This window comes from Ascaphus truei, chromosome 5, assembly GCF_040206685.1.
Source record: "Ascaphus truei isolate aAscTru1 chromosome 5, aAscTru1.hap1, whole genome shotgun sequence".
Classification (NCBI taxonomy): domain Eukaryota; kingdom Metazoa; phylum Chordata; class Amphibia; order Anura; family Ascaphidae; genus Ascaphus; species Ascaphus truei.
Genome location: NC_134487.1, coordinates 73,379,034 through 73,391,615, shown reverse-complemented (window position 1 = coordinate 73,391,615; position 12,582 = coordinate 73,379,034). Strand labels below are relative to the sequence as shown.

At 43.1% G+C, this 12,582-nt stretch overlaps 1 protein-coding gene across 1 annotated transcript in view; it reads left to right on the top strand.

Annotated features, from left to right (window-relative positions):
• Positions 1 to 12,582, top strand: part of ZNF277 (zinc finger protein 277) — a 98,667-nt gene that overhangs the window by 61,389 nt on the left and 24,696 nt on the right. The window contains exons 5-7 of the mRNA XM_075600029.1: positions 7,029 to 7,120; positions 8,994 to 9,104; positions 12,367 to 12,499. Coding sequence (XP_075456144.1) covers positions 7,029 to 7,120; positions 8,994 to 9,104; positions 12,367 to 12,499 — 336 coding nt within the window. The remainder of the gene's footprint in view (positions 1 to 7,028; positions 7,121 to 8,993; positions 9,105 to 12,366; positions 12,500 to 12,582) is intronic.

The following is a 12,582-nucleotide window of genomic DNA, read 5'->3' as shown; positions in this document are numbered from 1 at the left end:
CCCCTTCTTCTGTTCTTCTCTCTTCTCCCCCTCTCTCTCTCTGCCTATCCTTTACAGTACTAATATAAGGGGTTTGATCTAAGATCCTCCTAAAACTGTTAATTCTCCCGGACGGGATCTACATAGTAGAATCTAAATGCATAGGAGGTTACAAAATACTAGGGGCAGATCGCCTCTTCTCGATCAATCAACCTTGAGATGCTTCGGGTTGTTCACTTTTAAATGTATATGTTAATTAAGTTTACTGTCTATAAACAACCATGTGATGTGAATGTACCCCTGTCAGAAAATAATAAAAATGTTTGAAACAAAATATTATTTAATATCTATTTAATGCAGCCGAAATCCTTTTTTTTTTTTTTAAATCGGTTCTGTAGTATTCCATATTAGTGACCCTTTTTTTCCCCTAATTGAACTTATAATGCGTTTTAATATTCTGAGCTTTCTTTGATTTCTGCAGCAGATTTTAACACCCCTCCCCAGCAGTGCACGATCTTTGTAACACTCTCCTGTTTGTGCTAATTTGTTGTGAATATTCCCAGCAGTTTGAGCTACAAACTGTAATATATAATGCTATGTTTGTAATAGCCAGATACATTGTAGCTGTTGAGACACTGTCCTAAAGGATTGATTCGAACTGAAAGGCGGCCATTTAGTTAGGTACACAATCAGGATGTGTACAGATGTATAACAGGAACGCCAAAATATTGCCAGCTTGGGTAAGAATGTATAATTATACATTGTCACATGCTTTACATATATCGATAAGAAAATTAAAGGGGGGGGGGGGAATGTAGTATTGCTGCTTTAAGATGTAAACCACAATAAGTGTGTGTTATACTATGTTTTACTGTAATTAAACCAATGTCATTTGTGCATTAAGGATCCTCGCCTAACGCAAATAGTACTTGTGGGATGTATATCGGTGGAGAATTACCTCCTTCAATAGCTACAGTGAAGGAGTCTGCTTGAAAGATGCTGTACACTTTGTAAACCCTTTTTTTTTTTTTTACTGACGTCATTTTGTTATGGATTCCCCCTTTGCACCTGGTGTCTATTCTGCCTCAAGAGACTTTGAAAACAGCCGGCATAAAAAAAATACTCAATAGCTGGCAGAACAGCATGCCAAAACTATGCGACAAGCACTTGCAACAAAAGTTTTAAATCTTTGCTTTACAAGAAAATGAATGCCTGTAACTTTCTTTTTTTTAAAGAGAGAAAAACACTTTGCGCTAATAATTGGACTATAAATGTGTGCACATTTTATGAGTTCTGACAACTCCATCTGCTGTTCACACACTATATTACGTCTTCACTGATGGAGTAGTTTATTTATATATTTATTTTTAGGCTTGGCTGATCTGGGCTGTTAATGCCTTGTCAGAATGTGAATATGTTCTTACTTTGAGCTCATCATGTTGATGACCATTCTTTGTCAGGTTTCAGCTGCTCGGAAGTAAATGTTAATACATCAAAGTGCCAAGCCGTCACACTACGTTGAAATCCACGCGCTAGCAGAAAATAACATCTGTTGTTAAGTGGATGTAGTGGGACGGCCACACACGAATCTCTGATTTCAATATTCTAAACCAACAGAAGAAAAGGTATTAAATGCAGGAATGGCATTGACCATAATGTAGATAGCTTAACAATGGCCAACTTTTCAGTACAAATAAGGAACATTTCCGAAGCAATGCTTAACTAACAGTTACCATGTTTGTCACTCAATGAGCAATGACAGTGTTAATAAATGCTGCTAAGTAATAACATATCTCTATGTTCATCCATTTCAGTACATGACACTAGGTATAGTGTCCGTCCTAAATGACACGTCACCAGTATAAATGGACCAATTCAATTCCTATTTGTATGTCATGGAACAGGATTTCATATTTTTTTCTGTCTCCCTTTGCAGCTCATAGGATTCATGTCTCCCTAGTTTAGCTGCCTGTTATTTTCCCTGTCCCAGCAGCTAGCTGCATGTGAAAGGCTACATTTTGATACACATGTTGTTTACACAGCCCTAGTCAGTGAGTTGCTATAGCAACCTCAGCTATTCTCCTAGAATGGGCTATTCCACTTTCCCCCCTGTCCCTGCTGACAGTTAGTTCAGTCTCATACTTTTCCTGTGTGACACTCAGCCCTTACTTCCTTTTTACCCTGGACTCTGAGTGAGTACCTGCCTGCTATTAACTCCAGCAAGGCCTTTCTGTTTTTACACTACCTTATCTTGATACACTGCACTTCAGACAGAGAAGCACTCTCTACCCACACTACATCTGCAAGTAACTTTCTTCCTGTGATTTTCCTTCAATAAAACCAATAAAGACAAAAGGACTTGTTGTGCTTTGGAAGAGGGGAAGGCATGAGTTAAGCTATCTGGGTCTATTCACACCCTATACGTGACCCTGGGCCCAGAATATTGTATGTGTCCTATCAACTAGGGGGTAGATCTTTTGTTTTATTTTATGCTTGCCTTTGTTAAGTATGCATTATTGGGGCCTAATGTCATCCATATACCACTGTTGGAAGATAAGCTGCACCAGATTGTAAATTCTTCGACAAAAGTCATAATAAAATGGGTATGCTGGTTGGGTCATGTGTGAAATGGTCCATATCAGTAGTCCAATTCTGTAGTTCTATGTTAAACTTATATCAGAGACAGATATTTCAGATTCATTATGAATGTAGAATAAGGTGCATTTCTGGAACCTATATATGTGAGAGATGCATCTTCAGAATGGTCCGTCACAAGATCAGTCCAATGCAGTTCTATGTTGTACAGCTCTAATACCAATCTGTTATATACTGTTGTTTCCCCCTCCTCCCTCCCTCCCCTCCTCCCTCCCCCCCCCCTCCTCCCTCCCTTCCCCCCTCCTCTCTCCCCCCCCTCCTATTTACAGAGGTGATGGCAGTAAGAGTGTAATTTCCTATCTCCATAGTTAACTAATGAGGTCAAAGGTCATCATCATTTTTCTCACTATTCAGGTTGCACAGTAGCACTTAAGAATTATAAATTTAGAAAAGACCAAAATATTTTCCATCTAATCCATGCTGGCAGATGGAGCTGTCCATAGTGCAGATTAAATTACAGTGTGCCAATGCTTTGTTTTTTTAGGATATAGATGTATTTGCAGTCCTCCAGGAATTTGCCTTTGAAGCATTTTTATACACTATCACCATTAAAAAAAAAAAAAAAAAAAAATTAATGCAGAGAGGACAGATGTAGATTGACTTCTTATATGCTAAATCAGGGGCCCAAGTCCCACTCGCCAATATGAGTGATATTATTTCAGTAGCTGAGAATGTGGCAGTAGGTCAAACAATAGGACGCAACACAAGACTTTAAATAACCAGACTTTATCATATATACATCATAGAACTCCTAGAACCAGATGCATACATATATTTATATATAGATATGTAGCAGAGTCGAACTACCCTGCCTTCGGTGCGGGGGAACTGCTCCGCTCCCAGCTGGTCTACGGACCTTGCGTCGGGAAACTGTTAGGGCGCACATGCGCAGTCTCGGCAGAAGCGGCGGCCATCTTTGAAGTTGTGGAACCACAACTCCCAGAAGCCTCTGGACTAAGTTGCTTTGGCCATCTTAAATGGCTCCGCAGGTATTGTACAGAGACTACGAGTCCCAGAATGCCTGGGAAACGGGCCAGGTGTTTTGAGGAGGTTGCGCCGGAAAGGAGGGTGCTCAAGGGGAGGAGGATATCCTCTGGGACAAGGAGCCAGTGTGCTCAGTGCTGAATGAGGCGGAAAGATAGAAGGTAGTGTCCAGGGAGCAAGAGGCTTCCTGGGCTAGGCCTAGACTGCCCCTTAGGCCCTCAATGTATTACTTCCTGGTAAAACATTTTATAAATAAGATAGGCCCTGAGCCAACCACAGCTTAAGTATTGTAGGGAAGGTCCCCAGATAGGGACCCTCCCCACCATAGTACTACCGCTACATTGCTGCGCCGGTGGACAGACAGACACACGGCAATCTGCGACCTTGGACCAGGCTGCAGTATTCTGGGACATTGTGTGAGACCCTCCGGCTGGGGCTCACACCACGAGGAGGAGCTGGACTCTTAGGAGAGGGGAATTGTCAGAGGCCCCGCTGTGTGGCACCTACTCCAACGCACCTCTACATGCTGCACCTGGGTACTAGAGTATCCAGGCAGGTGCCGAGCGTGCACCAACACTTACAGGGGGTAGCGCTACCTCACATTTGGGTGGGATTGTGGGAACTAACATCAGGGGTTTATTGGTGCCACTGCACCCTCAGTACTTTGGGGGCACCACTCGGTGTTTGGTGTCATGGCCTTATATTATTGTGGCCTAGTTATGTGTGTGTTATATATTGTGTATAGTAAAGCTCAGTTAAATATATTGTGTGGTGTGTTGTTTATTACTGTTGTATTGGTTCCTGTGAGGGGTTATTTCGCCAACGCTGGGATCCCTTATAGGTGGAGGCGCTGCACTAAGAGAGAGAGCGCTCACCGCAGGCTCCCAGAAGCGGAGGCTCAGGCCTCCTGTGAGCATACAGGTATTGGCAGCATGCGTAGTCGCCCGCGGTTTCCCTTGAGCATAGGTAAAGGGGGTTACATATATATTTTCCTCAATCAGAAGGATCATACATTTACAACTATCACATATACATCATATAACTCGCGGCACGGTTGTGTGCCAGTGTTTTTCCCCAGTCCCAATGACCCGGTATTATAAGGTGCCCTTTGTGAGCGCCAGCACAACGTTGCAGCTCTAATCAAAACTATGTAACCATGGCAGGCCTGTGTCTTCGCAGCAAAGTCTTCAGTACCCTTTTCTCTGAGGATTCCCTCTGCAGGTTTCTCACAACCCCCATAACCCGATTGGCTGTTGCTCAGCATAGCCCTCAGCTGTCCTGTCAGGTACCTTCAGCTGAGTCCATTGTGACTCTAGCCGTGCTGAGGCTGAGGGAAAGCGGGTGCTTTCCCTGGCCTTAGTTCGCGCGCCGTCGGGGGGCGGGCCAGTGACGTCACGGAGCTGGTTCGCCCTCATTGGGCGAACCGCTCACGTGACCGGCCCTGCGCTACCGTGAGCGCCGAAACGAAAAAAAATTGTGCTACGCCTCCGCACGCCTGCGTAAGCGTGCGCGAGCCCCTGCTAAAGCCGCTCTCATTGCGGCTGCAGGGGCTCAGTGACAAGCGTCAGCATGCCTCAGCACAGGTCTGCGCCTAAGCACTGACCATGGACTCAGCCTTAGTCAACCAGCTCCTGTGGAGTCTTCCTGCTCACAGGCCGATTCTCTGGTCACAAATGGCACCGTCAGACGCTCCTTCTGGTTCCGGTAGCTCTGACTCCTTGTGATCTGCCAGGGTCTCTTAAACCTTTCTCTTCGTCCCTGCTCTTCTCAGTCACCATTATTGGTTAGATGGCATGTCTATCATAGTGACTCCTTAACCCACTGCAGAGAGGAAACATCCAGGTGGCAGCATGCATACATAAGAGGATGCAGCTAAGTGGGTAACATACGAAACAATGATTAAGGAGAAATTGGCAGACTAAATGCCAAATGGCCCTGATCTGTCGCCATCAGTAGCGGATTTCCCATTAGGCCTGGGTCTAGAATGGCACATTTTGGGGTGGCAAAAATTTCCGCCCCATATGCATTTGCCACGCTCTCGGGCCTAATGGGAATGCACTTACATGTGTCTTGCCGCTTCCTTGTTGTCGCCCCCAATCTCCTTTGGAATCCCAACGTAACGTCACACGGCATCTCGTTGCCGTGACGTCGCAACGTCAAATGACGTTATGTTACCATGGCAATGTGATGACGTCCGTGGCGTCATTTGACGCTGGATTCCAAAGGAAATGGAGGGCAGCACCACACCAAGGAGGCGGCAGGACACATGTAAGTGCCATGGGGCACGGTCGCCATGTTTTGGGTTTTCATATATTTGCAGCTTCACTACATAGATAATATATCCTAATGTTCTTAAGTCTTTTATGTCTTTTAACACAAGCTATGACATTTCAAGGGCTTGACCAAGCGCAAGAAACGCAAGATAGAAATGCTTTACACATGCACAAATGTATCAAGGTATTACGGAGCCCGAATACAACTCATTAGAAAAAAATGCAGCAGACATTGCAGATTCCTTCTGATTGGATGGGATCTACTTCTGCTGGCATTATTATTATTATTTTTTTCTATTGTAACATTTCTTTTATTTAAAGTGCTATCCAACATTGTCCAAGTAGGTAGCACTTAACCTAAATAGACAATAATTTATTCTCTACTTGCTGACTCAACGTTGCCAAGAAAGTAGCATAAATGTATTATTTGCAAAAGCATACTCTGTTATATAATTGTCTGTTTGCTTCTGGCGGTGTGCAGAACATGCATTATAAAATGTGTGGCCTGTCCGCTCTTTCTAATCTCCTTGTTGGAGCAGGGATGGAAACGGAATTTTAAGCGAGGCTTCTTTAGATGTCTCAGAAACACCTCCAACATTTTCACTGCTAGCACAGTATGTTATATTTATGAGAGACTGATTGAGAGACATTTCCTTTGGTCTTTGCCCTATGAATTCAAGCTTCTGGAAATCTAAATTGAAACGTGAATTTGATCTCAATCATGTATTCTGTGTAATCAGATCGTCCTGTTTCTTGCATGCAAACAATCCTGTTTTCCTGGTAAATCTTTTCCATATCAGATCTTTGTGTCCTCTGTGGTTTTTATTACACTGCTGGCTCTTTCCACACAATAATGACTATGCAACTGAACACAAACATTCTGACTGAATAGCATCTCTTGTGCAGTCCGCATTACTGCACTTTACTTTGTAAGCTCCATAGGCTGAAGTTATGTAACCTTCTTTGGTGGCAAGGCCTGCAACACATAGATTTAGTTCTTTGGTAAAAGCACCTCCAGCTGTATAGGATGAATTAAAATAAGAATAATAGTAATAAAACCATGTGTTACAAGATGTTATAGTTAATAATAAACGGAAGTAAAAATGTCTTGTTTTTCCCCCCTTCTAAATTGAACAGAGAGAAATTCTGGAACAGCAGCAGTGTGAAAGATATGACAGAAGTTTCCAAAGTCCATGTATGTTTTGCAGCGAGGAATTTAAAGGGAACAGGTTTGATTTGTGTTTTCCTCTTCTATTTATACAGAACAATGCCATGTCGTTAGATCTCTGTTTAACCGGTGTGTTGCTGTGCCCCCGAGGAAACCAGTCTGGTGGCTACTCAGCGGGCGATTCCCATGCTGCCTAGAGACGTAGAGGCTGCAATCCATCTCCTCTCTTAGCTTGGTACAGAGGGACGAGAGGAGCCTCTCCATATCCAGATAGCATGGGATGCACCCGCTGAGCAGCTGATACATTTTAGGTGGGTGGGAAGAGGGGAGCTGTGGGTAGTGATGTTTTTTTGTGTGGAGAGGGAAGGTATGTGTTGGTAATACACACAGCGCGGGAATGTGGAGTGTAAGATTGAGAAAGGGGGGGTAGAGTGAGGGGGGGGGGGGAGTGTGCCGTTTGAGAAATTGGGATGCATGTGTGTTTGAATGAAAGAGGGTGAGTAAAATGTGGGCGAGGCACTTCTTTAACCCAGGTTTTGCTGCAAAAGCTGTGTAAAACGGAAGGCATACTTTTATAGGGGTTCATTTTTTGGGATTAGAAGCAAAACGTGACCGTAAGTGCTCATTTGCATGTCATTACCCAGAATCCCTGGCTGCAGTGGAAGCATTGTATGGTGAGGGATTCTGGGGAAATTCAGCTTTCTGGATCAGTCAGACGTGTGAATGTGCCCTTAAGTGGTAATTTTACTTTCTAAAAAGAAGCACAAACCTTCATAAACTCTGTGTCATATGTATGAAAGTTGTTGTGGCATTTTTCTGATGCTTAAGGCGCGCAATATGAATAAAATGTAATACACAAGCGCATATAGTTTATATGCGTTAATTTTACGCCCAAAATTCCATTTGCGACGCTTTGTACATAGGCGTCCTGCTGTGTGATCGGAGATTCTTATTTTCTAGACCTTTTTAAGTGAATCTTCAATGCACTACGATTACTTTTTAAAGTTTATACTACTTGTGCATGTACCCGAGGAAGAACATCTCAAAATCCCCAAATTTAGGAAGTAAAGTTCCTTTTGACTCCTACAATTCCTGACTTATTCCCATTCTTTACTGTGCAGGAGCCGAGGAGAGCAGGCAGGGGTGCGCACGGGGAAAAGTTTGAGCACCCCTGATTTTAGAACAGGGGTGTGCAAACTTTTTTCCCCTGCCTGCCCTCACCGTCTGCTCACGCCCCCCACCCCCTACCTTGTCTCCGGCGTCAAATTACATTGCGTTGCCATGGCGACACATCGCCCGAAGCCGTCGGAGAAAAGGTAAGGAAGTTACAAAGGCCTCACACAGTCCCCTGGCATTTCATTTAAATGCTATAGGGAAGAGCGTGGGTAGGGTTGCCAGGTGGCTTCTCCAAAATTAGTGGACACAATTGTGAAAGGTGGGATGCGCTACAGACACGCAAGCACGCACCTCCATGCTGTTTCCTCCTCTCCTTTGCCCCACCCTCAGGCTCCTGACATCACCTTTTAATTGGCTGCTGCTGGGTAATGCAGCCAATCAACATGGAGGAAGCTGCCCAGCCCCCTAGCAACAGCTCTGCTCTCTCCCTGCTCGGGGAAATCCTGTGGCCCCCCAAGCCAGTCAGGTTGTTATGTCCAGAGAGGTAATACTGTTATACACACACGTCCAGTATTACCTCTCATTTTTTACTGGACAGTGTCCAAATACAGGAGAGTCCACTTCAATACTGGACACCTGGCAACCCTAAGCGCGGGGCCTCTGTAAGCGCCGCGCCCCCCCAGAAAATCTCGCACCCACCAGTTTGCACACCCATGATTTAGAAAACGGATATCTGATGTCATGTTTGTTTACATGGATAATTCGGGATTTTTACACAAACACCGACATTTTTAAGAGATGAATTTGTGTTCTTGCAGGTCAGTCCTTTTTAATCACATGAATAAAGAACATTCTTTCAATGTTGGACTGCCAGACAATATTGTGTATTGCAATGAATTTGTGGATGCATTGCACAAGAAAATGGACAGGTATACATACACCTTTATTATCTTACGTCTTATATTTATTTGCTGTACTGCATTAATTTACAATAATCAAGCGAGCAGTGAGTGGGATGGAGTCATTGAGATTGTGTGCATAATGAGACAAATTAGAACTCCAGATATTTCTTGTATACAGAAAAATTCTCGACAGATAACTATGCAATTTATTTATACAGCTTTATATGTAACAAATCAGTGACAAAATAAAATGCACGGTAGGGGTTTCGTTAATTTAATATGATCATTAAAAACCTAGACTACACACTGTCTGCTGGAAATCAGTAACAATGTAGCAACATTTGTTTAAAAGTATATAGGCCTAGGCCGGTCTCAAACTCGTCCTCAAGGGTTAAAGAAGTCAGCTTTTATGGAAATCCCTGCTTCAGCACAGGTGGCTCAATCAGTGGCTCAGTCAAAGACTGTGCTGAAGCAGGGATTTCCATAAAAGCTGGCCTGTTGGTGTCCCTTGACGACTGAGTTTGAGACCCTGACCTAGATTGACAAATCCTAAATCTGTCCACATCATTGATTTTAATACAATCAGAACCAGGTATAAGGAAGACGTGATAAGTGGTTAGCGTAAATGAATAAATTTATGTGTAGTAATTCACAATTGCTGAAGCTTTCCCCCCATCCCCCCAGTCGTTCGTTTTGCTCTCTATCCATTCTTTATGAGCAAAATGCGAACCTGTCACAGGCAGAAAAACAATAAATACATTTTGCTAATGAATATAAAGGTGTTCATCTATTTCCGTGGTGCTCTACTCCAGTCCTCAAGCCCAACAGGTCAGGTTTTCAGGATATCCCTGCTTCAGCACAGGCAGCTCAATCAGAGGCTCAGTCTCTGAAGCAGGGATAGCCTGAAAACCTTACCTTGTTGGGTGGGCTTGAGAGCTGGAGTTGAGCTCCCCTGATCTATTTTACAGCATGTCGTCGTCTTGTTTCATAGAACGGATTTCCCTGCTGCTGTCCAGTTTTAGTCAATCGTTTCATTATTTTCAGACTCGGCTACTGTTACCTTGAATTAGTAAGGAACCTGCTGCAGGAAATCTCATTATTGAAATATACTGCAGTCTATCTTATTTAGAATCTCTCAGCTGCATAATAGCTTATCAGTGATTCAGTTTGTAAAAACAATTATAAAGCTGTTCAATGGTTTTTTCCCCCCCTAGATTAAAAATATGGGATATCTTCTATCAGGATGTTTTCTATCTTTTTTTTTTCCGATTTATGGGAATATTCCTGTGTTATCATAAGAATTAATTGTAATTGCGGGGGGGGGGGGGGGGGAAGGGGGCACCTTGAAGAAAGACTATTTGTCTTGTCTATTTATCATGACTACTCCACTAATCCACCAACATGTTATAAGTGTATAGTCTTGTCATACTTGATTAACATAGGCTTTTTACCTCTTCAGCACAAAAAAAATATTGGAGTTGCTAATATAAATGTGACTAGTACAGCCTTTTGTTGCTAGCACCACTTTATTTGGTATGTTTCACAGTTTGCTGTTTGAAAGTGCAGTCCCACATACAGCAGTCAACCAGTTGAATTTCCTAGGGGCCTCTGAATGGGGAAGTGTTTGAATGGGCTAGTGATTTCTTTACCCTTATCTCAGGGGTGCGCAAAACTTCCCGTGCGCACACTTGCCTGCTCTCCTCGGTGCAATGTGCCCCCCTGCTCGACCCCAGCGTCAAATGTCATGTGACAACGCAGCGTAATTTGACGCCGGGTGTCAGATTTGGGTAAAAAGCATGCATGACCCAGATGAAACCCCTTAAACATGTCACTGGAATTAGGTTACTTTGGTCCTAGGAAGAATTGCCCCTTTAAGTGACAGGCTCATGTGACCCTGTAGTCAGCATAGTGCAGCCAAACAGATGTACCGTCAGGAAGGAAGTTCCCATTTCCTTTTCTTGCAGGAAAGTTCATTTCCATGTTCATGTCATTTTTAAAGCGGCCTTTCCTCCCAGACCCTCCTTTTTTTATTACAAGGATGGGAAGGAGGGTGTTCCCGCAGCTGATCCGGGTTTTTGTAGCTTTGGGGACGCCCTGGTTCCTGAGATGATTACCAGTAGAAGTAGCGCTGATTCTTACTGATATTGGTATTCTCCACCCAACACGGGGCAATAGGAAGCCGCGACTGATAGCGTCGCAATTTCCTATTGGCCCGCGTGACATTTAAAGCAGCATTTTGTTTCCCCTGGTGGTGCTGCAACGCACTACTTTTAATAATACGTGGGGTGATCTGCAACTGAAAATAGCGTGTTTTAGCAAGGGGAGGAGGTGGGGGGGGCTGTGGCTCCTATTGGGGTAGAAAAAGATGGAGAGAGGGTTAAAAATAAAATTGGACAGTGGAACAGTTGCCTGAGAGTACATGTACAGATATAGCAATGGTCGTGTCACCGAAGGATTATTTCTCCGCGGGGTCCCATTCAGAAGCATGGACCCCTGGCAGCGCAATCACAGCATGTACTTTGCCGCAGTGCCGGGACAGTAAGTCTGAGTACATCTGTAGATAAAATGATTTGTCCGAGGTTAAATGCAAGTGGCAAATGCAGTAATTGACCCAATAACTAAACGGCCTTAGACCGCAATAAACCCCAACCTGATACCCAAATCCAAGTGATCTGATCTAGGGTGAAAGATTTTCTTTCACATTGAACCTCTGTTGCTCAAAAGGTTATCTGAGGCAGATTTATAAAAAAGCACTCATTAGCAGTTCAGTATTAAAGAAGAAAACTTACTGGATACTGTTGAGTTAGTGGATCGGATAGAGACTCAGTAGGAAGATGCTTCAAGTCTATTTTGGAGCAAATCTGATGCAAAGGGAGGTATTTTAATCTTGAGTCTATTTGCACTAATATAGCAAAATACTTTACTTTGGTACTTGATCTTTAAAAAAAAAAAAACAAACCAATGATAAAAGGTTACGATTTGTGGAGTATCAATAAGAAGATTTATGGGATGTATCTGGTTCTGTGTCTATGAAGATCCATTTTTTCCTTTTCTTTGCACCAAAAAGTCAGTGGCAAAAACCTCCCTGACACTTGGTGCTAGCTGAAAGAATCTTGGCTGACAATCTCCATACATTTTCATGCAGCGGATTGTAAAATAAAATGGAGCATTGAGCCAAAACACTTTTTCTTTCCTAAATACATAGGTTGTTTTATTTACATAAATGTGCTTATTTTTTCCAATCTCGGATGTTGTGTTCACATTCATGCATTTGATTGTATTTCTGTAGCCTGCAGTGCTTGTACTGTGAAAAAACCTTCAGGGATAAAAATACATTAAAGGATCATATGAGGAAGAAGCAACATCGCAAAATCAATGCCAAGAACAGTGAATATGATAAGTTCTACATCATTAACTACTTGGTAAGAATCCATGTGCGTTGCAGTTTTTGGATTAATTTATCAAAACAAATTTAGAGCCGATTTGACACATATTGCAGAACTTC